This window comes from Carassius gibelio, chromosome B5 (genome assembly GCF_023724105.1).
Source record: "Carassius gibelio isolate Cgi1373 ecotype wild population from Czech Republic chromosome B5, carGib1.2-hapl.c, whole genome shotgun sequence".
Taxonomy (NCBI): Eukaryota; Metazoa; Chordata; class Actinopteri; order Cypriniformes; family Cyprinidae; genus Carassius; species Carassius gibelio.
Genome location: NC_068400.1, coordinates 29649344 through 29673666, shown reverse-complemented (window position 1 = coordinate 29673666; position 24323 = coordinate 29649344). Strand labels below are relative to the sequence as shown.

General features: G+C 36.7%; 1 protein-coding gene and 1 long non-coding RNA gene across 12 annotated transcripts; both read left to right on the top strand.

The window, feature by feature from the left end:
• Positions 1 to 101: 101 nt before the first annotated feature.
• On the top strand, positions 102 to 7917 carry LOC127957409 (uncharacterized). 11 transcript variants are annotated; one of them, XR_008153793.1, is made up of 8 exons: positions 102 to 1134; positions 1225 to 1857; positions 2093 to 2239; positions 2387 to 2514; positions 3057 to 3090; positions 3549 to 3819; positions 3912 to 4374; positions 7346 to 7917. It is a non-coding gene; the product is annotated as an uncharacterized LOC127957409 (long non-coding RNA). The 11 variants fall into 11 exon arrangements; XR_008153789.1 differs by having other exon boundaries at positions 2966 to 3090; XR_008153791.1 differs by having other exon boundaries at positions 2387 to 3090; positions 3912 to 4164; positions 4261 to 4374.
• Positions 7918 to 8499: 582 nt separating this feature from the next.
• On the top strand, positions 8500 to 17823 carry LOC127958110 (transitional endoplasmic reticulum ATPase). The gene is made up of 17 exons (XM_052556897.1): positions 8500 to 8662; positions 10554 to 10665; positions 10768 to 10940; positions 11113 to 11255; positions 11922 to 12052; positions 12160 to 12291; positions 12368 to 12470; positions 12581 to 12714; positions 14466 to 14601; positions 14736 to 14848; positions 15323 to 15487; positions 15594 to 15716; positions 15827 to 16039; positions 16191 to 16499; positions 16580 to 16735; positions 16900 to 17054; positions 17238 to 17823. Exons 1-17 carry the CDS (start codon positions 8646 to 8648, stop codon positions 17341 to 17343), a joined length of 2421 nt encoding a protein of 806 aa, XP_052412857.1. The 5' UTR covers positions 8500 to 8645; the 3' UTR covers positions 17344 to 17823.
• Positions 17824 to 24323: the final 6500 nt, after the last annotated feature.

Here is a 24323-nt window from a genome sequence, read left to right as displayed (position 1 = left end):
TAGATTCAACACAGTTTGCACTGCCTAATAATATGCACGATACATATATGAGTGCAGAGATGACGGAGATCCGTAGAAACAAGCAAGTATTTACATATGCAAACATGGCACGTCTCATTCTTCGTCTTATTCTTAATAATAATACTATTAATAAAGAAATTATGACATTTGAAATTAAAGATTATGACTAGAATGTTTTTAGGCTCTTGTGAGATTTTTTATTTATTTATTTATTTATTTTGTCACACCCATAATATCCTACATGTACACAAATAAATCGTTTGTTATTTTTACATAGTTTTATCAATTTTAAGTAGCTCATATAAGTAGCTAGCAACACTGGACAAATAATCTGACTTCTGCATTTAATACATGTGAGATGACGAGCAAAATATGTTTCTTTTTTTCAGCACTGCAAAGTTTTCTGTCTGATGTATTTATACGGGGAATATATGGAGAAAATAATTGTAAAAACATTCTGTAGCCTTCATTTTAAGTGAATGATATTTTCTACTTTTACATGATGATGTTGACCCATTGGGTGATAAGCATAAAACATTTTTTTTTTTTTTTGAGAAAATACATAAGATTTCATATAACACGTTAAAACTGAACATGGTAAAATATTTAATTATTATTTTTTAAGAAATTAACTTTTACTCCCCTCTTTGTCCAATATGTATTAAACAATTTACTATCTTTTGTATGTCTCTATTGACATTTTTAATGTTAGACTAATGCATCCCCAACAGCAGATGGCGCTGTATCGTTAATCATTAGTTTAGACTTGGTAAAGGGAAAGTTCGAAATTTCGAATCAGGTGAGGAAGGTAGAGCGGCTTTGGTGCTGAATCTGTTTCAGAAATAAGAATGGGCTGTGGCTTTATACAGTAGATATGAAGTATTAGGTGCCAATTTGGTTGCCTCTGTTTCTAGACTTTGTCATGTCTTTCGTTCCCTGTTTAGTTTATAGATGGAGTAAGGAGAATAACAGCATCATTTTGACTTGGAGGGTAACGTTAAGTTTAAGTTAACGTGCCATTGTAAAATTAATATTTTATCGTTTACCGTAATATTTGACTTTAGTGAGAAATACTGAACCAAATCGGAATGTTCTGAAGCGATGCTGTTCGAGGTATTTTTGTGTTATTTTGATGACTGGTGATAGAAGCTTAACCATATTCAACGTATATTTCAAGCTCATAACCATATTGTGTTTACACAGGAATACCAGCAGCTACTGAACGACTCGAACTTGAAATGACAGTTTCATAAAATACGTTTCTGAAACAGAGGAGAGTCTCAAACGCATTTAATATGTGTTTTATGTTTCCCCTGCCTTTCTGTTTTTCTGTAGCTGTAGAGGCTCCTGGATCTCAGGATTCAGGTGTTGAGAAACACTGGTTTATACCTCATTTATAAGATTGCCCCCTAACAAACAATAATGTAACAGTATTTTATTAAATACATCAATCAGTTGCAAATCAGTTGTAAACATGAAATTACCTATTAATGTGACCTAAGAATGATCATTTGTTAATGTAAATATTGTTGTTTATAAAGGGGACATATGATGTGATTTCAATTCTTGGTGCATAAAGAAGATCTGTAAAGTTCCAAAGACTGTATTCTATATCTATTTGATATAGATAATGTGATAAAATGTTTATGTAAATTTTTTCACAAGAAATACATCCCATATCTTTATTGCCATTTAAAACATAATGAATAGTAGAACTGACATTAACCTTAAAATGCTTATGCTGGTTTAGGGGTGGAACAGATGAAGATGGAAAAATATTCTGAGGCCCTTGACATTTTTCAGGAAGTCTCTTGGCACAGATCCACACCCTTTCAGGTCAGAGTTTTGCTAAGCTGGTAAAAATATCTGTTCTACAATTCCTATCCAATGAACCCTGAACTGAATAGACCTAAACAGACAAAATCTTTAATCAACAGTTCCTGAACCAATTTCTGTTTATATTTGATTAAGTTTGTTTGTTGGATTAGATGAACTGATTCAAAATTTGAGCGAACAGTTGCTATCTTGAGGCCAGGCGCTCTCAGTGGCTCTGTTACTTATGTCCCTGCAGGGCCAGCCCCATTGTGCTCTCCACTTTTATAGGAAGGCTTTGGAGCTGGATTGTGCTTGCCATAGTGCACTTTATCAAAGTGCTCTGGTGTTCAGACAATTTGGCAATCCAAAGGCAGAAATCGAGGCCTTGCATCTTCTTTACTCAGTAAGTCATTCTGTACACAACTGATTGATTCTTTTCAATAATGATTTTTAATTTTCTGCAGTGTATCTTGTGATTTACATCATCTTTGAAAGTGCATTTGCATTTATTAAAAATGTATTTATTTATTTTTTACATTTGCTCACTCAGGTCATCCAAGTTGCAGATGAGTTTCTTCATCGGAGCAGAATTAAATAAATTCAGCATTACATCATTTGCACCACTGCAGTGATAGGGTGCCGTCAGAATGACTTCAAACAGCTGATAAAAACATCACAGTAATTCACATTTCATACGCTTCAGTCCATCAATTAATGTCTTGTGAAGTGAAAGAATGCATGTTTATAATTAACAAATTCATCAAGACATTTTTAATGTCAAACTATTGCTTCCACCTAAAATACAAGTATCCATAATAATTTATCCATAATATTGCTTTCTCCATTGAAAAAGTCTCATCTGAATCAGGATGGAAACATGCACAAATAAAGTACAGTTTATAGAGAAAACAGTCCAAACTGTTCTAAACAGAAATGTCAGGGGATCTTGATGTGAAAGGACAACAGGGGATCAACTTTTTGACTGGAGGAAGTGTTTTTATGGATTATGGACTGTTTTTTTGGCCCAAAGCAACAGTTTAAAGTTAAATCACCTTGATGATGGTTTCGTTTCTAACAAACATGCAGCTTTTCTCTTAAGAAAGTTGTGTGAATTTCTTGTCAATTTAAGGGATGCTTTTATGAGACTCACATTCCCAATACTGCAAATGATCTATTGGTGAGCAAGTGCTGTAATGCTGGATTTCTCCAAATCTGTTCAGGTGAAGAAACAAATACATTTTGGATGGCCTGATGGTAAGTACATTTTCAGCTTTTTCTTCTTCTTATAACTACTTATGATAGCAGTGATATATGTTCTCACCACAGGTGATGTTTCGATCAGTCTGATAAAGAGCATCTAAGATCGATACGTCACCTGTGGTGAGAACATAAATATTTTTCTATCTCTGGAGCTGTGGTGTGCCTTCTTTGTTTTTTTGTTTGTTTGTTTTTTGTTTTTGTGGTGGAGCACCCAAATTTAGCTTTTTGTGAGCACTTGGACCGATAAAAACAATAAATAAATAAATTGTAAGTGCCTAGGGTCCATATATCATGCCTAGTTTCAACAAAGTACCGGTATATGTAAACAAGTAAGTACCTGACACCTGAAGGATTGTTTCAAACATTAAAGGATTTTTCAAATTCAAAAGGCATCACATTCAGAAATGGTGCTTATGAAGCAATATAGCTGATTCAGAATGTCTCTGTTTCAGATACACACAGGAGAAGGTGCTACTTTTCCTGAAATCCCAGTGGTCTACCTTGAAGCAGGATTTGCTTCTGTGAGGAGGTCAACACCAGCACTTTGGACTTCATTCCTGAGAGACTGCTGCTTGATGCTGATGAAAAACAAAATGTAGCTGATTCTGATGTTGTTCTTGAAAATGTGGACTTTGTTTTATGGGCTGGTGCAGCCCGTCTCCTTCAAGCACAAGATCACTAGAAACTGAAGAACACCAAAGAGGCAATTACAAATTTCACAAGGTGCGTTCATTTAGTTCCTAGCTGTGTTGGGAAACCAAGTTTTGTGAAATATGTCAAATAGTTTTTCTTATGTTCTTTTTCTTTCCATTCAGAGCGATTAATAATTTGGTGAAGGTGTTCATTACACAGAAAGTCAAGTAATCTCTCTCTTTCCAGTCTTACTGCTGCTCTAACAAAATTGTGTTTTCATACTAATCATATCCGCTTTTGTTTGTGAAGTGTTGCCCGGTAATAAGATCTTTGGAAAAGCAGACTTATAGATATATTTAACTATTAAATATTTTTATCCTGGGGTCTTCAAGGGGTATGTATCTATTAATAACAGATCTACTTTCAAGAGATGAAGTAAGCTGTTTTTCTGTCTTTAGCCTACTGAGGCCACATTTGAGGTGTGCACTTGCTTCATGTACCATTACTTACACAGTTTCATCAAACTTTTAGACTGGAAACAAAAACATCTTGTAAACACTGAAGCAATGGTTGAAAGAATGGCGACTTTGGAAGCAGCAAAAGGACAAGCACTGGCTGGCAGAGGGCTCTGCTTTCTGGAAGGAGGTCAGTTGAAAGACACCAGGCATCTGATATGCTATTATTATAGTGAATTTGTGAGAGTTTGTTGTGATTAGTGTGATGCATTGCACTGTCCATCTCGAATGTACATGTAAAGTTGAATTTCACTAGGTTGTAAGAGTATTAAGATGTTGCTATCTGAGGTCTTGTGGAGGCTTGATCGTAGAGAGGCAGCATCAGCACACTGGAAAGAAGCCAATTATAATTCAGATGCACCTAAGTCAGTATAAGCTATCAAAAAAAGTCAATATTGTTAACTTGTGTGATAATTAGTGCTGTCAAACGATTAATTGTGAATAATCGCATCCAAAATATACTTTTTTTTATATATATATATATATAATATATGTGCATCTACTGTGTATATTTATTATGTATATATAAAGACACACAGCATATATTTAGAAAATATGTATGTGTATATATATTTACATTCATGTAAAAAATATTGAATATATAAAGTAACATCTTTTTATTAAATATATACATGCATGTGTGTGTATTTATATGTACATAATAAATATACACAGCACACATATTATGTAAACAAAAACATTTATTTTGGATGTGATTAATCGTGATTAATCATTTGACAGCACTAGTGATAGTGTACTCTTATCATAATATGACTTTTCATATTGGGAAGTTGCACATCGTTGGAATCTAAGAGATTGTAACTGGTATGATAAATGTTCAGTAATCTTTTAACTTGCGTTTCAGAAAGCTGCCGCTGTATTTGCAGCTATGGCCAGATGACGCAGTTTTTAACTTCAATGAGTTTTAGAATAAGATTGTGGAATACATTCAAGCCAAAAAGACACGAGAGATGTCAGAAATGATGCTCTCTACTAAATGTACTTTTTGGGGGCATCCAAACCACAGCTACATACAGGAAAGACAGTTTTTGTTGTCTAAATTCCTTTTCAGATGTAACCATGTAACATTCCATTTTGTATATCTATTGTATATCTAATGCTTGCCAATTTCTCTGAATAGCATCTTATTTTTGAATCTATGATTTCATTAAAAAAAAAAAGTAATTTCTGATAAATGACTAAATCATGACAAACAACTTGTTTATGTTTTTAAATTAAACATGGCTAGAAGACAGCTGCAGTGCAACAGTACTATGATACGGTGCCCCTAAGAAGACATTGGTTTACTTAGTTTTGTCATGGCCACAACATAATAACTCGTGGGAATATGATAATATGTCGTGGCCACAAGATCATTTTGTCGTGGTAACGACATCCTTATGTTGTGGCTTCAAGATGCTGTGTTGAGGGAACGACATCCATTTCTCGTAGCCACAACTTTTAATTTTGAGGGAACAGCATTTTTTAACTCGTGGCCACAAATTTAATGTGTAAACAAACCTTATGACCATAGCAAACCCGGGATAATCAGAGATTTATTCATTAATATTTTATTTTGAATTAAAAAAATTATTATATTATTTATTATAGAAATAATTACATTATTAAATTATTATATTAACCATAGGCTTTGGCTGTATTACTTGCGATCATCTGCATTCAAATGAAGTTTATCATAAATAAAAGTTACATAATCTAGAATCTAGATCTGTCTCTCAGAAAGACATGCATTAATGAGAACACTAGTGTGCCATTTATGAAGGCTATATCTTTTAACGCCAAGCATTTCTGCAGAGACTGTTGATCTTCTCCTTGATTCCTTTAACTCAAAAGTTAGTAATATTATTGACGAGATTGATCCTGCAAAAGTCAGTAAGAAGACTGGCAGACAAAAAGCACCTTGGAGAAAATTAACAGCAGTACAGAGTATGAAAAGGCAATGCAGAAAAGCTAAGTGGATGTGGCGGAAGACGAAACTTGAAATTCACTATAGCATCTCTAGACATTCTTCTCCAACCTTATAAACACTACTTAAACAACAATAACAGAGAGACCAACAAAACCCCAAAGTCAGATTCCCATTGAAATGCTCTCCGACAGCAAATGCAGTGAATTTGCTTCATTCTTTTTTTAGAAAATAGTAATATTAGAAAGGTGATTAGCACATCCTCAAGTTATGCAGAGGTCAGAAAAATTTGACCACTACTTCAAAAAGCAGTGTCTATGTCTGTTTTTAAGTAATTGATAGCAAAATTTTGGTAGAAATAGTACAGCACCTTAAATGGTCAACCTGCGCCCTTGACACTAAAGTGTGTTAAACTGTTTATATGCAGATCTCTTAGAAGTGGTAAATGACTCACTTCTTTCTGGGACTTATCCACTTACTCCCTGAAAACTGCAGTTGTTAAGCCCCTTCTGGAAAAAGAGCAATCTTGATAACAGCATATTTAGCAACTATTGACCAATATCAAATCTTCTTTGTCAAATCTTCCTTTTTTATAGGCAAAATAATTGAAAAGGTTGTTTCAATCATCTTAACTACTACTTAAACTCAAATGGATACCTGGACAATTTTCAAGCTGGTTTCTGACCGCATCACTGCTCATTAAGATAATAAATGATATTCACTTAAATCCTGATTGTGGCAAAATATCAGTGCTGGTACTAGTAGATCTCAATGCTGCGTTCGACACTGTCAATCATAACAAACTGGGTCTGGCTTTCTGGGATGATGCTCAAATGGTTCAGGTCATACCTAGAAGGGAGAGGTTATTATATGAGTATAGGAGAGCATAAGTCTAAGTGGACATCCATGAAATGCGGAATCCCACAAGGCTCAGTTCTTGCACCGCTCTTGTTTAGCCTGTAGATGCTTCCACTTAGTCAAATAATGTGTAAGAACCAAATTGTCTAAGGGGTCTAACAAATAAAGATCACGTCAGGAATCTTAGTTTCTGTTGTCATGTCAAAGCAGTAACTAAATCGGAATACTATAATCTCAAAAACAGAATTAGAATTAGAAAAGAATTAGATGTTTCCAGTCAAGACTTGGAGAAACTAATTCATGTCTTTATCACCAGCAGGGTGGACTATTGTAATGGTCTCTTCACCGGCCTTCACAAGATCATTAGACAGTTGCAGCTCTTCCAGAACGCTGCTGCCAGGATTCTGACTAGAACCAGAAAATCTGAGCATATCACACCAGTCCTCAGGTCCTTACACTGGCTGCCAGTTATATTTAGGATATATTTTAAAGTACTTTTACTGCTTTATAAATCACTCAATGGCCTAGAACCTAAAACATGGCAGATATGTGCACTGAATATAAACTTGACAGACCACTCAGATCATTAGGATCAAGTCAGAAATACCCAGGGTTCACAAAGAACAAGGGGAGTCTGCTTTTAGTTATGCCACCCGCAGTTGGAATCGGCTTCAAGAAGAGATCAGATGAGCTGATTTCTTTAAAATCTAGACTCAAAACTGATGTTTAGCTCTGCATTCATTGAATGAACTGATTGCACTGTATTTTCTGTATAATATTTTTCTAAAGTGTTTTAATTAATTTTAGATAATTTAAAAAGTTTTTAATTTCCTTGTTTTATTGTGATTATTTTTTATGATTATTAAAATTTACTTTTATGATTATTAATTACTTTTATGAAAAGCACTTTGAATTACCATTGTGAATGAAATGTGTGTCTGTATATATATATATATATATATATATATATATATATATAAGTCTGCTATATTAACTTGCCTTGCCTTTGAAACGAATAAGCTCCGAAAAATATTTTATTTAACTTAAAACTGTCATTTAACTTAATTCTTATTTCACGTGTAAGTAAATTTGAAATGACAATAATAGTATATACGCATTCACTACATTATTCTACATTGCAGCTCATTTAAATTATTACACAAAATATCTCGAATACATATATTTGGTGTTTTGTGTGCTTTATTTAGATTACCTAACTTGTTGGGAAACGTGGCCTATTTGGCAATTGTGGCATTTTGACACTTCGTCTCCGTCACTTCTGCACCTAAGACCGTCCTGAGCCAATCCAAAAGAGACAATTCACAACGCAGCAGAAAATAAACCAATCACAATCAACAGTGAAAGCCACCCGGACCAATGGTGATTGCGCTTTACCACGTTCGGGTCGCGATTGGCCAATCACTCAGCGCAAGCAATCGCAATGTGTTCTCTGATTGGCTCATCATTCAATGGGCGAGGAAACTTTTACTCCGCAGAGTTGATGTTAGCAGGCTAATCCAGTGCAGGTTAAAAGCTAGTGTGAAGGTTGGAATCGGTCACTCAAGAGAGCTACTCGTTTCCATCAACTATTTATATATTTTTTCGGGAGAAGCAATATGGCTTCGGGTGGAGAGTAAGTAAAAATAAATTTGATGTCATATTTAGTGCGATCATAGTTTTTTTTTTTTTTTTTTGAGTACCAGTTAACGTTAGCCATGGAGCTAAAAAACGAACGCATCCTGAACGCTGATCAATGAAGAGTGCGAGTTTAACGTTACACGCTACCGAGCGCACATGTAACTTAGCGTTAAATTTATACAATTTCGCTCTCTTCAGATACTAACGTTTTCAGCACTGATTAAAACTTTTGCGGGAGTTTTAATGCGACTACGAGGCTAAGATCAGCTGTGTTTAGCATGGAAGCTAACCGGACTGAGTCATCTCCGCATATGTTGAAGGCTCTCGGCCCACCGGCATCACCGGCGACTGATCGGATAAACACATACAGCACACTTAAACGACCCGTATACCGCTTCATAAATATAGATCCCTTTAATTCTCTATAATATTGAAGCATTGAATAAGCAACAAAACGAACTAAAGCGTCAAACCGGCTTTGTGTGACGTTAAATTCATAAAGTAGCAGTTGATGCTTATAAATCCTGTGATCTGGATATTTCAGTCATCAAACCGAAAACAACTTGACAAGATGTGACGTTAACTGTTAGATACTAACTACACCGGACTCTAGAGCTTTTATAAACGCTAAAATAATTGTATTTCAGCGGTTTGAGCTTCACATGTCACGTAGCAGCATTTGCTGTGTCATTGGCCACTGCTAACAGATGGCTAACTGCTGCTAGCTCACATCACACACTGAAGGAATATACAACATCTACCTGACCGATACATGCTTAGATCGCGTACACGACCAAAACTAACACTTGTGTGAGGTAGTGAATTGTGCAGTTCAGTAGTATGTAGACCTAACGTGTGTTGTCTGTTAGCTGTGACAGTGTTGTTAGCTTATTTACACACGCGCTGTTCGCCGCATCCTTTTGACGTCTGTCTGATAACTCTCTTGCTTCTTGTTCACTGTCTTTTCAGAAAAGCTCTATAAAAATATATCTTAAATTGTTGTATTCTGCGGGATCAGCTACACTTAAGGCCTTGCTCAGGACTTCATCCTGGCCTAAATCTAGCGGATCATTACGGCTTTCAGTCCAGTGTTTTGTGGAAAGCTCTGGAGTAACTTGATCTTGACAAACGTGTAAACGAGCAGAATGCACTTATCCATCGACTCCATCGTAACAGACAGGATGATATGCAATGTTTCTTTTCTTTTTTTCTTTTTTCTTCATGAAAGTACTACTTCAAATGAAGCGTAAAGCATCTTTCACTTTCGCCTTAAGTGATACTGAAAGAAATAAAATAGCAACTATTTGTCTCTGGTGAACACCTGAGAAATGTAAAACCTTGTTATAGGGACAATATACCTGACAAGTGAGAATCGTTAAGTCTAATTCATTTTGTTTTAAAACTCTGTGAATGTGTTCTGTAGAACACAAAAGCACGTTTGTTCAATAACAGCCAGTGTTGGTTACATATTTATTGTATTAACTTTACCCCCTTTCTGAGCTAATAACAGTGAATGGTGTCTGAGACTCAACTGTCATTCTGCTGAAGTTCTAAACATTTATTCAATTGAAACAAACCTGTTTAAATACTGGAAAAACAAATTAACTGAGATCACATTTCCCCCTCGACAACTATTGTTTTTATCGGGGAAAAAATGCAGAATATTCTCAAATCAAGTTTCTTTTAATAACAGCTCCACCTATTTATTTATTTTTTTTATTTTTATAAATTGTGAATCAGCATCATTGTCATAATTACAGCTGGAATACCAGAGGAAAACTTCTAGCAAGTATGGGGAGAATCTGAATAATGTATTGGACAATATCGGTTCTTTTGAGTAAAAAAAAGTTGAGAGCCACTGCTTTAAAATGTTATTTTCTTTACAGATCCAAAAATGACGATCTTTCCACTGCCATTCTGAAGCAGAAGAACAGGCCAAATAGGTTGATTGTTGATGAATCCATCAATGAAGACAACAGTGTTGTCTCTCTCTCTCAGGTACCATCTTGAGTTACATTTTAAATGAATAAAAATTAGAGGTTTCATTTTTCAATTGTGTGAGGTCTTTATATGCCCATCACATTTTCTCTGCTCTTTCAGGCAAAGATGGATGAGCTCCAGCTCTTTAGAGGAGACACAGTTCTGTTGAAGGGCAAGAAGAGGAGGGAGACCGTTTGCATCGTCCTGTCTGATGACACCTGCTCCGACGAAAAGGTTCGCATGAACAGGGTGGTCCGCAACAACCTTAGGGTGCGACTTGGCGATGTCATCAGGTAAGACTGTTTTCTGTCTAAACTTTCATTAAATATAATGACTGAAAGGTCCTGGGAATGTTGTTTCCGTAATTTTAGAGTTCTTCTTATTGGCAGTACTATAATACTAGATATATCAAACTGTACCTCAGAATATATGGATAATTTATCTGTACATCTTTCTGGTTTTCAGTATTCAGCCATGTCCAGATGTGAAATATGGAAAGCGCATTCACGTTCTGCCCGTCGATGACACAGTGGAGGGCATCACTGGTAACCTGTTTGAGGTCTATCTTAAGCCTTACTTCTTGGAGGCCTACCGACCAATCCGTAAAGGTAAATATATCTTTATAGAATTATAAAAGTAATATAACAGGATATTTTTATTCTGTTAATTTAAGTCAAACTGCACAATGTTTATTTTTATGTTTTAAATGCATGTACACTCCCATGCAAAAGTTTGGGGTGAGTAGTTTTTTTTTTATTTTGGAAGACTCATCGCAAGGATGCATTAAACTGATCAAGTAACAGACTTTATAATGGTATACATTTTATTATTGGCTATTGGCTATTGAAAATTCAGTGTTATCACTGGAATAAACTACATTTTAAAATGAATTTAAATTAAAACGTTTTTTATTATTTATTAGTATTGTTGTTTTACAATTTGAAATTGTAGCATTTTTATTATTTAAATTATCCTTTGTGAGCAAAAGAGACTTTTCAAAAACATTTAAACCGTCTACTTAATTTGGGTTACTATGCACAACTGTTTTTTTTGTTTTGTTTGTTTGTTCTTCTGTGGATTCAAGTTAAATTGGTGTATCGTGGTGCTTGCCATGAACTCAGATTCATCACCTGATGGATTTGATCTAAAATATCAGCTGTGTTTAAAGACCTAGTATAAATTTGTGGTTTAAGACAGCATGAGCTGCAGTTGGTGTTTAAAACAAATTTAAAAATGTTTCGATATTAACGAGTTTGGTTTTGCTTTTTCCGTAGGTGATATTTTCCTGGTCAGAGGAGGCATGCGCGCTGTGGAGTTCAAAGTGGTGGAGACCGACCCCAGCCCATACTGTATTGTGGCCCCAGACACCGTGATCCACTGTGAGGGGGAACCCATCAAGAGAGAGGTCAGTAGATTGACAAACCTTTTTAATTTTGTCATGGTTTAAAATGAACTGAATGGGGTAAGGGCACATGAAGTGTGTTTTGAATGTATCCTCCCGCTTGTTTGCAGGATGAGGAAGAGTCTCTGAATGAGGTGGGTTATGATGACATCGGAGGGGTAAGGAAACAGCTCGCCCAAATCAAAGAAATGGTGGAGCTACCTCTGAGACACCCAGCTCTCTTCAAGGCTATTGGAGTGAAGGTAATTATCTGCACTCTGACAATTACCTCTATTAAAGTTTGCAATTGGAGGTTTCAATAACTTCTTGTGTGTTCAGCCTCCCCGTGGCATTCTGCTTTATGGACCCCCTGGAACTGGAAAGACTCTTATCGCTCGTGCTGTGGCAAATGAAACTGGAGCATTCTTCTTCCTCATCAATGGTGCGGATGACAACACAGAATAAAAATATGCCTAAATTAATCTTGAATGGCTTAAAAAAAAAATACAAAGTACATTTTGAAATCTTGACAAAAACGTTTGATGATCCCAGGACCTGAAATCATGAGTAAACTGGCAGGAGAATCTGAGAGCAATTTGCGCAAGGCTTTTGAGGAAGCAGAGAAGAACGCACCAGCCATCATCTTTATTGATGAACTTGATGCCATTGCACCAAAAAGAGAGAAGGTAAGATTCCTGAGTGGTGGTTCTTGTGCAAATAATCATCTCTTATTCTTTATGCTCATATTTTTTTTAAATGTGTGATATTTAATATTATAGAAACTTTTCTGTCAAAGGCTGTTTCTGCCAAAACATTGTTACAAATTCTTAATTCCATGCAGCCCCTTTTTTGCCTGCTCTCGCAGTTTAAAAAACAAAAAATCACTGAAAAGAACAGTTTTTTTTTTATTAAAAACTGTTGAAGTCCGTTTTGTTAATTAAAATGAAGTTGAAAAAATATAAATATAGGATAAAAACGAATGTTACAGGAATTTGAAAGTGTCTTGACTATTAAGTGGAATGAGGATGAAGTACTAAAACTATGAGAAGTGTATGTACTAAAAAGTGACAAAACGCAGAGCTAAATTTAAAATGAATATAGAAATAAAGGCTTATTTATAATACTTGCTCCTGTGATCACCATACTTGATTTAATCCTGAATATTATGTTCTGCTTTAAATGGGTCATTGGATGTTTTTTTTTAAGTTCATTATTTTGTGTATTTGGTGTGACACATGTTGACATGCTTTAATGTTCAAAAAACACATTATTTTTCAAATACTGCACATTATAGTAGGTCGACTATGCCCCGCCTCTCTCAAACATGTAGTTTTCTACAAACTTCTGAAAAGCACAGTCTGCTTTGATTGGCCAGCTGAACCAGTGCATTGTGATTGGCCCAAACACCAAGCACTCGTTGGAATTGTAACGCCCCTTTCCATAATCTCGAGCTTAATCTTTCAAAAATAAATGTAAAGACAGTTAATAATGTCCTTAGTTTTACCATAAGTTCAAGCCCGAAAGGGGAACAGAGTCACGTGAAAGACAGTGATGAAGCGGATATGTGTTTGCAGTACACAAGCCACGGACGGTCTCTCACGTGCGCACGCGCTCACACACACACCCACATGACACACAAAAATCCACATTTGAGAAGGTCAATAGCAAATACTTAAACTAACAACAAAACATACTTAGTAGCTGATTCAGAAGCGCCGGATTGTGTAGCAAAGTCAGAATTACCTCCTCTCCTAGTTTCATGAAATGGTCGTCCATAAAATGCGTTGCTGTTCTATTGAAATCTTAAAGATTCCTAAATGCATCTACTTTCGGAAGGTCAAATGCTTTTTTTTTTCTCCTAGATACTAACAGCATCTCACTGACATGGCTGCTTCAACACTAACTGCAGTTACTGAAACCACGCCTTCTTTCTTTGTGTGGACATTTGGTCAGCTTTATGCAAATTTCCACAGTGACGTAGACATGTGGGGGCGTGTTTGAACGAGGTGTTTTAGGGGTTGTGGCAGAGTCTTAACTTTGATAAAGTTTAAAAACAAAGTTGAATCCTCTTTAGAAATTGAGACTTAGTCTTTGGAATTTATAGATCATCTTTAAGCACCATGAGCTTGTAACACCCCAAAGAGAAAGGGAAATTGAAGTCGCATCATATGACCCCTTTAACTGGAATCCAGTGGAATGACTTGAATGCACATTATTAGCAGCATGTACTTTTTTTTTTTTTTTTTTTTTTAATGAAAAATGTGCTATAATGTCCTTGTTTATTTTAAAACTTTATTCAAAATGCTTGTTCGGTTCTAAATGTTAAGCAATCCGCTCCAATGCATACTACTTTAAAACAACCTCTTATCTGAGATGTTTGCGTGTGAGTGTCTATTTAGAGGTTATTGCAGTAAATGGTTCTCATCTGTTTCCTCAGACTCATGGTGAGGTGGAGAGGCGCATTGTGTCTCAGCTGCTCACTCTGATGGACGGACTGAAACAAAGGGCTCATGTCATTGTCATGGCAGCCACTAACCGACCCAACAGCATTGACCCAGCTCTCAGGCGATTTGGTGAGATCACTTTGCTCATGTGCTGCTCTGTAAAGAATAAAATCTTTTGCCAAGACATTTCCATTTGATGTTCGGGCTTCTTTGTACAGTCAGTGCACCTTAGAAGGGATGATCTAACCCCCTCTTGATTTCAGGGCGTTTTGACCGAGAGGTGGACATCGGCATTCCAGACGCTACTGGAAGACTTGAGATACTTCAGATCCATACCAAGAACATGAAGCTTGCAGATGATGTTGATCTGGAGCAGGTGTGTTTCAGAGGATGTCAGAACATTCAGTGCTCATTGACGATTTACTTTCATTTAAACTGGGTCTCCTTAATCAGGCACTGGCAGGAGCATCAAGCCCGTTCAATTCTGCCCACTCCGTTTTTGAGCCAAGTGGATTAAAAATTTTAAATGCATCTCCCTGAAATAATGCATTTACATAGGTCTCAATTTAGTCTCTGTGAATAGAGATATTACCGATCAGTAGTGATCAGGTTAATCTGCTGTTTCGGTTTGTTTTAACTTGCTTTTATATAATACTTGTTTTTAACAGGCCAGGTCAGGTTTGAGTCCCATTGCATGCTTAATTATTTAGGGCACCAAATAATTGGAGCCTCGTGCCCTGTCAAATTTGGGTGCGTAGGAAGTGTTATAGATGCTACTGTCATTTTGAATTGAACCAATTTTGAATTGGTTTTTATTTTTGTTTGTTTTTGTATATGAATTTGCCTTTAGGTTGCAAATGAGACCCATGGCCATGTGGGTGCTGATCTGGCTGCCCTTTGCTCAGAGGCTGCCCTGCAAGCCATTCGAAAGAAAATGGACCTCATTGATCTGGAGGATGAGACCATTGATGCAGAGGTTATGAACTCCCTGGCTGTAACAATGGATGACTTCAGGGTGAGGATCTTCATTACTATTACAACCATCTGACCAATCAAATGTGAGAAAATTGCATTCAGAAACTAAAGAAGTTATTGATTTGCCCCCCTCTTCTACCTAACAGTGGGCTCTTAGCCAGAGCAACCCATCTGCCCTGAGAGAGACTGTTGTGGAGGTGCCCAACATCTCCTGGGAGGATATTGGTGGCCTTGATGATGTCAAGAGAGAGCTGCAGGAGCTGGTGCAGGTACTGAGCACACAATGTCTTGTTCGTATATCGGAAAACAAAATGCTCTCACAGCTACACTTGAAAACTTTCATTTACATATCCTTATCAATATTTTCTGTCTTTTTTAGTACCCAGTGGAACATCCAGACAAATTCCTTAAGTTTGGCATGACCCCATCCAAGGGTGTGCTGTTCTATGGACCACCAGGTTGTGGTAAGACCCTGCTGGCCAAGGCCATTGCCAATGAGTGCCAGGCCAACTTCATCTCAATCAAGGGACCAGAACTGCTCACCATGTGGTTTGGAGAATCAGAGGCTAATGTCCGTGAGATCTTTGACAAGGTTTGTCTTTTTGTATTTTCTGTCCGGATGTTTCAGACTGATTTTCAATGTGTAGTAAGACCAATTATGCTTAAACGCTATGGGTCTACTGATCTTGTTTGTTCTTGCAGCAGCTAAAATGAAAATGGTCCTGCTGTCTGTCTTTCTCCAGGCTCGTCAAGCTGCTCCTTGTGTGCTCTTCTTTGACGAATTGGACTCCATTGCTAAGGCTCGTGGTGGAAACTCTGGCGACGGTGGCGGCGCTGCTGACAGAGTCATTAACCAGATCCTCACAGAAATGGATGGTATGTCCAGCAAGAAGAACGTCTTCATCATTGGGGCCACCAACAGACCAGACATCATTGACCCTGCCATCCTCAGGCCTGGCCGACTGGACCAGCTCATCTACATCCCACTGCCCGACGAGAAGTCTCGCATGTCCATTCTCAAAGCTAACCTCAGGAAGTCTCCCATCTCAAAGGTGAAAGTGGATGTTTTTTGTCATTTTTAAATGAGGTTTTTATCTACTTGTTGGGTATTAATGCATTCCTTTTTGTGTAGGACGTGGACCTGGACTACTTGGCCAAGATGACCAATGGCTTTTCCGGAGCTGACTTGACTGAGATCTGTCAGAGAGCCTGTAAACTAGCCATCCGTGAGTCTATTGAGAATGAGATCAGACGGGAACGTGAGAGGCAGACTAACCCTTCAGCAATGGTGAGTTTTCATTTGTTCATTTATCTGACCTTTTAAGCACTTCCTTTTCAAAGTTGAGCAATTTGAAGCATATTTAAGAGGATTCCTAAATACTATGGTTTGATGGATTTAAAACTAGTATTGTAGTTTGGATTTTCTAACGTGTTGGTTTATTGGCTATTCAGGAGGTGGAGGAGGATGACCCTGTTCCTGAGATTAGAAAGGACCATTTCGAGGAAGCCATGCGCTTTGCCCGCCGCTCAGTCAGCGATAATGACATCCGCAAATATGAGATGTTCGCACAGACCCTGCAACAAAGCAGAGGCTTTGGCAGTTTCAGGTGAGATCTTAAGTTATGTTTAGTGGCAGGTTTTGTTATGAAGGAAGGAATGATGGCATTTTTCTCTTAATGACAAAATGAGCTCTGGGGATTAAGTGCATAAAGGGGAGAAGATTGTCAATGTCATTTTGGTTTCCGTGCATTCACAATTCCCCTTTTTTTTTTTTTTTTTTTTTTTATAAGATTCCCATCCAGTAACCAAGGAGGAAGTGGACCAAGTCAGGGCTCTTCTGGTGGCAGTGGAGGCAACATCTTCAATGAGGACAACGATGATGATCTTTATGGATAAATGTGACCACGTGGCTGACCCTCACAGGCCACTCTTCATACATGTACAAAAGACAAAAAATAAAAAATTCCACATTTTTAGGATTGTGTTTTTTGGTTATTATTTTCTGCTTCTCCTCTCATGTCCATTGCCCCTGTTTTTTTATTCGCCTCGTTCTCCTTCTGTCCACCTCCCTCTATTGATAGAGAAGCATGTAGCTGCTTGTGTTTTGCTCTGGTTTGTGAAAGGATGATTTCTGAGAACTTTAATCTTAACATTCTGTGGGTGGGGGTACATTTCAGTGAAAACCATACACGGTAGTGATTTCATTTAACTTTTCACAAGCTATATGAGCAGCTTTAGTGGCGGGGTTTAATGCTAGGCTGTTGGAAGGATTAAAAAATAAAAAAAAGGAATTGCTAATGACTTCATTTTTTTTATGAATGTAGCATATAATGTATTACAAGTTTGAAAAATGTTAAATAAAATTCACGAAATGGATCTGATGTTGTGGTGTTTAATTTGTAGAGGTTTGGGATTTGTGAACATGTACAGATAATAATTGCGTAATATGATTGTCTCCTAAAAATATACAAATTATCTTCGTCTTCATCAGATATTTTTAAATCAAACACCTGTATGCAGTGAGCAGTGATTATATTTACATCATTATCACTGTAACTCTTAAATCACTTTCAGCTGATATGTAAAAAAAAAAAAAAAGCCACACCAGGGTTTATGTCAAATGTCATTGGTTCATTCACTAAATATTGACCTAAATTTATTTGCAAAAACATTTCATTTCTGTGTGAACTATCCCAAGAACTTGCCCACCTCTCTCCTCATTACAGCTCTTGTCCTCCAGGTGTCTCTGTATGTCCTCTCTTCTGTTGGCGTTCTGAATAAGCACTGATGATGACTGACTCTGCCAGATATATTTAAATCATGATTTGGTTACATTGAGGCTCATTGGTTGACTAACCTGCCAGGGCATTGAAGTTAAGATGCAAGAGCTCAGGTGCATGTGCTGAAATGCGGAGTCATGGAGGATGAATAATGTTTTAGATCTTAAGTGTGGAATGTCTTGTCACAAGCATGTCCAAATGGATTTAGAAAAATGAATGTTTTTAAGCTAGGTTTTCTAGACAAACATTAAGTGTCGCCCCACAATCACGTCATTGGTTGAGTCAAGTGTTGAGGCACAGGCTGTGATTGGGCATGATCTGATTTTTTATAAGTGTTTGAGCACTGGCACGATTCCCAACTGCCTCCCCTTCCTCAAATCTTACCCTGGAGGTCCAATGCACTGCAGAGTTTAGCTCCAACCCTGATTAAAGTCACCTGTCTGCCATTTTCGAATGATCCCAAAGACATTGATTGACACTGATTAGCATGCTGCTCAGGTGTGTTTGATTAGGGTTAGCAATTTCTAATCTCCCTTTTATTTCAGATATCTTTAAAAAGGTTGTATGCACTCAACTACACTCTTTTCTGGATTCTAATTCATTATACAATACTTTTAAATTAGGATTTAGAAAACTACACAGTACTGAATCTGCTTTACTGAAAGTTACTAAAGACATTATGCTGGCTACAGATAAAGGGAATGCTGTTGCTATGGTCCTTTCAGATCTTAGCTCAGCATTTGACATGGTCGATCACACTATTCTTATTTCCTGACTGGAAAATCTTTTAGGCATTCAGGGTACTGTTTTGAATTGGTTACAGTCTTTTTTAACTAATAGGATGTTCTCTGTCTGTATTGGAAAACACACTTCCTCAACCACACATCTCTCTTGTGGTGTTCTGCAGGGATCTATTCTGGAACCAACACTGTTCTCCCTATACCTGCTGCCACTGGGTTCCATCTTTTCCAAATATGGAGTATCATTCCACCTATACGCTAATGACACCTAATTATATCTTCCTTTTAAATATAATGATACAAGTTCCATATAGGTTTTGCTAGCATGAAGTGAAAATTTTTGCTTACACAATTTTTTAGCCTTAAATGAGAATAAAACCAAAGTTATGCTGTTTGATCTAAGTGATTCCTATGATTTTGGTGATCTGGACCTTGGCGATTTAAGCTATCATGTTACTCCATGTGTGAAAGATCTAGGTGTGCTGTCTGATTCAGATCTCAAGTTTGATAGACAAATTAATTCTGTTGTCAAGTCCTGCTTTTATAATTTACGACGTCTCGCACAGTCAAACCTTGTACTTTATAAATAAATGATTAAATTAAATAATAGGAAATTATAATATCGGGAAATGTTTCTTGTACAGCAAATCAGCATGTTAGAATGATTTATAAAGGACTGTGTGACATTAAAGACTGGGATAATGACTGCTGAAATTTCAGCCTTGCCATCACAAAATTTTTTTTTTTATATCAAATAAATGCATAAATGCAGCCTTGATTAGCATAGAGACTTCTTTAAAAAAATAAAATCAAACACATAACCAGTGGTGTATGTTGAAGAAAGTAAAATAAATTGCTGCACTATCCAAGAGCTATAGATATGGAGACATAAAGACTCACATCTGCTGACTCATGGAGAAAGTGATTGTTGATGTCATGGTTTAATTGGAGCACTTTTTCTTATCAATAAATGAATAAACACACAAATTATTGACCTGAATAAGTGTGTATTATTATTATTTTTAATTATTATTATCCATGATAAAATCTAAACTACCTTTAAAAAATTATAGTGATTCTGATAAATGCATTGTGTTAATGGTTCTGTGTGTTCATCTAATTTGCGGTCTAAAATTTAAAATTGTAATTCTACTTTTATTACTGTAATTCTGGTTTAAACTATTTTATATCAGTCTTCATAAATATACTATTACAAAACCATGTATGATCATGTAACAGTGCAGTGATATTTGTGACACTGGAGCACAAAATTATTTATTCATATGATGTATAAATCTTAATTAAAAAACAAAAAACTTATGGCTGGTATTGTGGTCCAGAGTCACATTTAGTCTTCCTGCTCCTTTGCAGAGGTTTCCTAACACTGGAGATTTTTCACCCTGTTTGCCTTGTATCTGAGTGAGTATTTCAGGTTTAACTGGTTTAAAATACAACCACGGTATATTAAACTTAGTAAGATGAAAAAATAGTTTTTTTGGAACTTTGCAAATCCACAGAATGAATGATTTCGTTCATATCTTACCTCTGATATTCTTCCAGTATATGTGCATTCATACTGACAGTTACTGAGCTTTTATACACTAAGGTCAAAGTCTTTGTTGACCCATTTCCTAAAAGACTGAACAATAACCAAAAGCCATCCACACAGCTACAGCTATGAAACATCTGACATCTGACATTCAGATATATTTTGACACTTTTTTTATTTAATCATACAAAACAGTACTGATGTCATCACTTGTCAGTGTGGCTTTGGCAGGAATGAAGTTAATGAAATGTCTCGGCTCAGGAAATGGCATCTGTTTATTCTGGGTATGTTCACAATGGAGCCGTATATCAAAACAGTTTAGAGTCAGTCACATTCTTACATGCTCAGGTTTAGCGCTCTCAGCTGTTAAGGCCCTCCTGCTGGACAAATATAGAGCCTGCGAATTATTATTGTCCATCTCACGACTGCTCCAAGTGTTGTGACTTGGCAGCGGGCTTGACTCAAGGTCCACTCCACTTCCCTTATGTGGTCAGACTAAATGACTTAGTCATCTCAGTGCAGGGGGAAAAACCTGCAACCCCCTGAATAACATTCTTGATTGTGGAGTCACTGGCAGTCTATTAGCACCAATGGCTCATTTTAAAGTGAGAGTACTCTTAGAACACTTGTAATAAATAGCATGAGAGTAAGTTTGTTTATTGTTTAACTCCTTTGTGTGTTTGGTGATAGGAGGTACATTTTAATTAGAGAGAAAAAAATTCTAACTACTATCGTTTCTAATATTTTTGTAATTGATATGCAAATCTGCAGTAGTTTGGCATGGAATAGATGTATATTTAAATGATCTGATTTCTGCCAGTGTTGTACTGGATTCAAACTTGAATCTACTTACTCTGCATGTTGTGTTTATAATTATAAGATGTCCTAGTTTTAGACCCACTGACAAAATACCAGCAGAATGCCTCAGCACTCAGTTTTTGGTTAATTTACTTTTTTTTTGTCTTCATGAATATGTATTCTGGTATTAAACAGCAAGGGCCATTAATCTCTTGGGTGACATCAGGCTAGAGTATTAGTGAGGCGGCAACACTTCTGAAAGCACAAACAAAAATAAATGCATTATTTAGTTAAGGAAATGCCTGATGGGTGTTTCAGAAAGTTGAAAAGAGGAAAATGTTTCTTTTTTTTTTCAACAGACCCAGATTTTCTAACCGTTAGTGACACTAATCTGAATATTGGAGGCAATGTTTCCTCCTGAATGTCTATGGGGGTTAGACACGCTCTCCTTCTCAACTCTGAAAACTGAGTATTTTCAACAACGGCAAACAATTCAGATTAAACTTGTAAAGATAAAAATAGGGGACTCATACTTTCATATGCTCAGGTGCCAGAGGAAGACTTTGCCAGTCAGACTTTAAAGGGGGTTGTGAACTAAGAAATTAAAATTCCCTTGATATTTTAATAGATAGGAGGTCAATGTGCTGTAAAAAACATTCTTTATAAAATATAGCTTATCTTGAAACCAATCAGTCAAAAGGACAGATGAGGAATGTGATACTTTATGATGTAATAGTGTGGCTAAATACCGCCTCTGCAGAATAATATCAAAACTGCTTCTACAGCGCCGCCTGTTTAGCCCCGCCCACTGATTTGCACGTGTAGTATAAATAATGATAGAGGCAAACACCGTTCTATGAAAACTGTATTTTTAATAAAGTCAGTATGTACTCGTTCCTTACACTTTATTTTTTCTGTAGATTAAATTATAAACAAGGCACAATTAGATGCGGGATTTTCCGAAAGGTGGAAATAAAATATGATGGTGTGCGGGCTATACTGGATCCAATGTCACACCACACAAGTGTGAGTAACTGTTTTTATTACGTGATCACTATTGTTTTGTCTGCTATTGCAGACTGTCTAATATGTACAGAGTATTTATGGGTTTTTAATCTAAAACACAGCAGTGTCCATCTTCGTAGGACATGGCTGCCAAACACACACAACTGTTAGCCATACATAGCAGTGGGCGTTTACTTCTGAGTCTACAATCTGCTGCGGCTATTCAAACAGAGCGTATTGATGAGGGGGGTCAAAACAGGACAGAAAATAGCTACAATTATTGCTTTTTGATGTAGTAATCTTGATAACATTAAAAGTGGACCTCGGAGATTAGTACAAACTAAAAAAAAGACAGTTCATGATACTTTTTATTATTTCAGTTTATTTAAATATTTAAAGCTGCGGTAGGTAATTTGTGATGCTCTAGCGCAGTGGTTTTCAACCTGTGGTCCGCGGGCCGCGGTGGTATTGCAGGTGGGCCGCCAATTATTTTCTGTTTATTTCCAGTCCATTCTAGGGCTGTGCGATTAAAAGAAAACATCCTAAAATCACGATTTGAGCGTGCGCATATGCCTAACTCCAGGTTCACACACTGTCTGTGATGCGCCTTTTTTCTGAGCCAATGTTGACGGATCAGAGCGTTCTCACTGCGGTAAAAGGCTAGAAATAAAAACGTGCGACAATAATTCATGTCTAACACATGAGCATAGAGTGAATTTGTTAGTGAACAGGATGCAGTTTAAGTGAGAGGAGACACGTTTTAAGTGTGCACACTCTCTCCTCGCAAAGCAGTGTGTATCTGAGCAAGCACGACCGGTTTTGTGACAGAGCAAAGGAAATCTGCTGCGAACAGAGAGATTCGCACTCGTGCATTATTTTAATGTGCTTTCGCGTTATATTTATGCGCTCTCACTGCTGACCGCATACACATACTGTATACACACTGCAAACACCTGAGGCACCGCTACAATTAATGAGCTCTATGAACGATGCATTGCAAAAAAGAAAAAAATTCCCTGTATACAGGATTTTTTTTTTTATTTATTTATTTTGCCACAAGTCTATACATTTTTTTACATCTTCACTATAGTGATAATTTTGACTTATGTCTGTTCTAGAGATGTTACAACTTTTTGATAAAGCTCTGATTGGTTTTCTTTTGGAAATATGTTTCAAATTAATCCTGAATGCATTTATGACTGTAAAAGCACAATTGCAAAATTGATCAAAAAAATCGCGATAGTTTTTTTTTTTTTTTTGTCCATATCGCACAGCCCTAGTTTATTCAATAAATATAGTTTAAAATCTAGCTTTTGAGTACTAAGTTATTAACCCAACAATAGCGGGGTCAGTTAATTTTTTTGAAGTGGGCCGCGCAAACATATGTGTTTGGTTGTGTGGGCCGCGAGTTGAAAAAGGTTGGGAACCACTGCTCTAGCGGTTAATAAACAGAACTGCTTGCGTCTTGCGGAAGAACATCGTAGCCGGAACTACTTCTCTCTGTTTATGTCTATGAAGAATCACAAAGGTACTGGCTTACTCCGTTGCGGGACCCCCGAAGCAATCTAAAATAGTCCGAATATAAACACTTATTATAGGTGTACCCTAGTGATTCAGGACAGGCTAAAAACACGGTTTGGAAAATGGATTCATGGTGTACTCGCTTATTATATACATTTTTCTACATTTTGAACACAAACAAAGTTACAGACCACAGCTCTGATTGGTTGTTTCTTACCGGGAGCGGATGACTTTCTGCAAATGGCAATAGGACCACTGGGAGGAGCCAGAGGAGCTTGATTTTTTTCACAGATTATATGTCTCATATTCTACTGTCAGGACATAAAAAATATATTTTTACAAAATTTACCTACTGCAGCTTTAAGATATTTACAGTGGTTTTTAAGATTGTAGTCACTACCCTTATTTAAGCTGTTGAGTACACAGTCTTATAACTTTTCTTTTTGTCTGATTTAAAAATGCTTCTAGTGTGTGAGGTTGATG

Bases quoted from the DNA above. Each gene is read 5' to 3' on its own strand.
- LOC127958110 (XM_052556897.1), top strand. The intron at 14,602-14,735 runs GTGAGATCACTT...TCTTGATTTCAG, and splicing joins CCCAGCTCTCAGGCGATTTG to GGCGTTTTGACCGAGAGGTG. The intron at 16,040-16,190 runs GTTTGTCTTTTT...GTCTTTCTCCAG, and splicing joins TCCGTGAGATCTTTGACAAG to GCTCGTCAAGCTGCTCCTTG.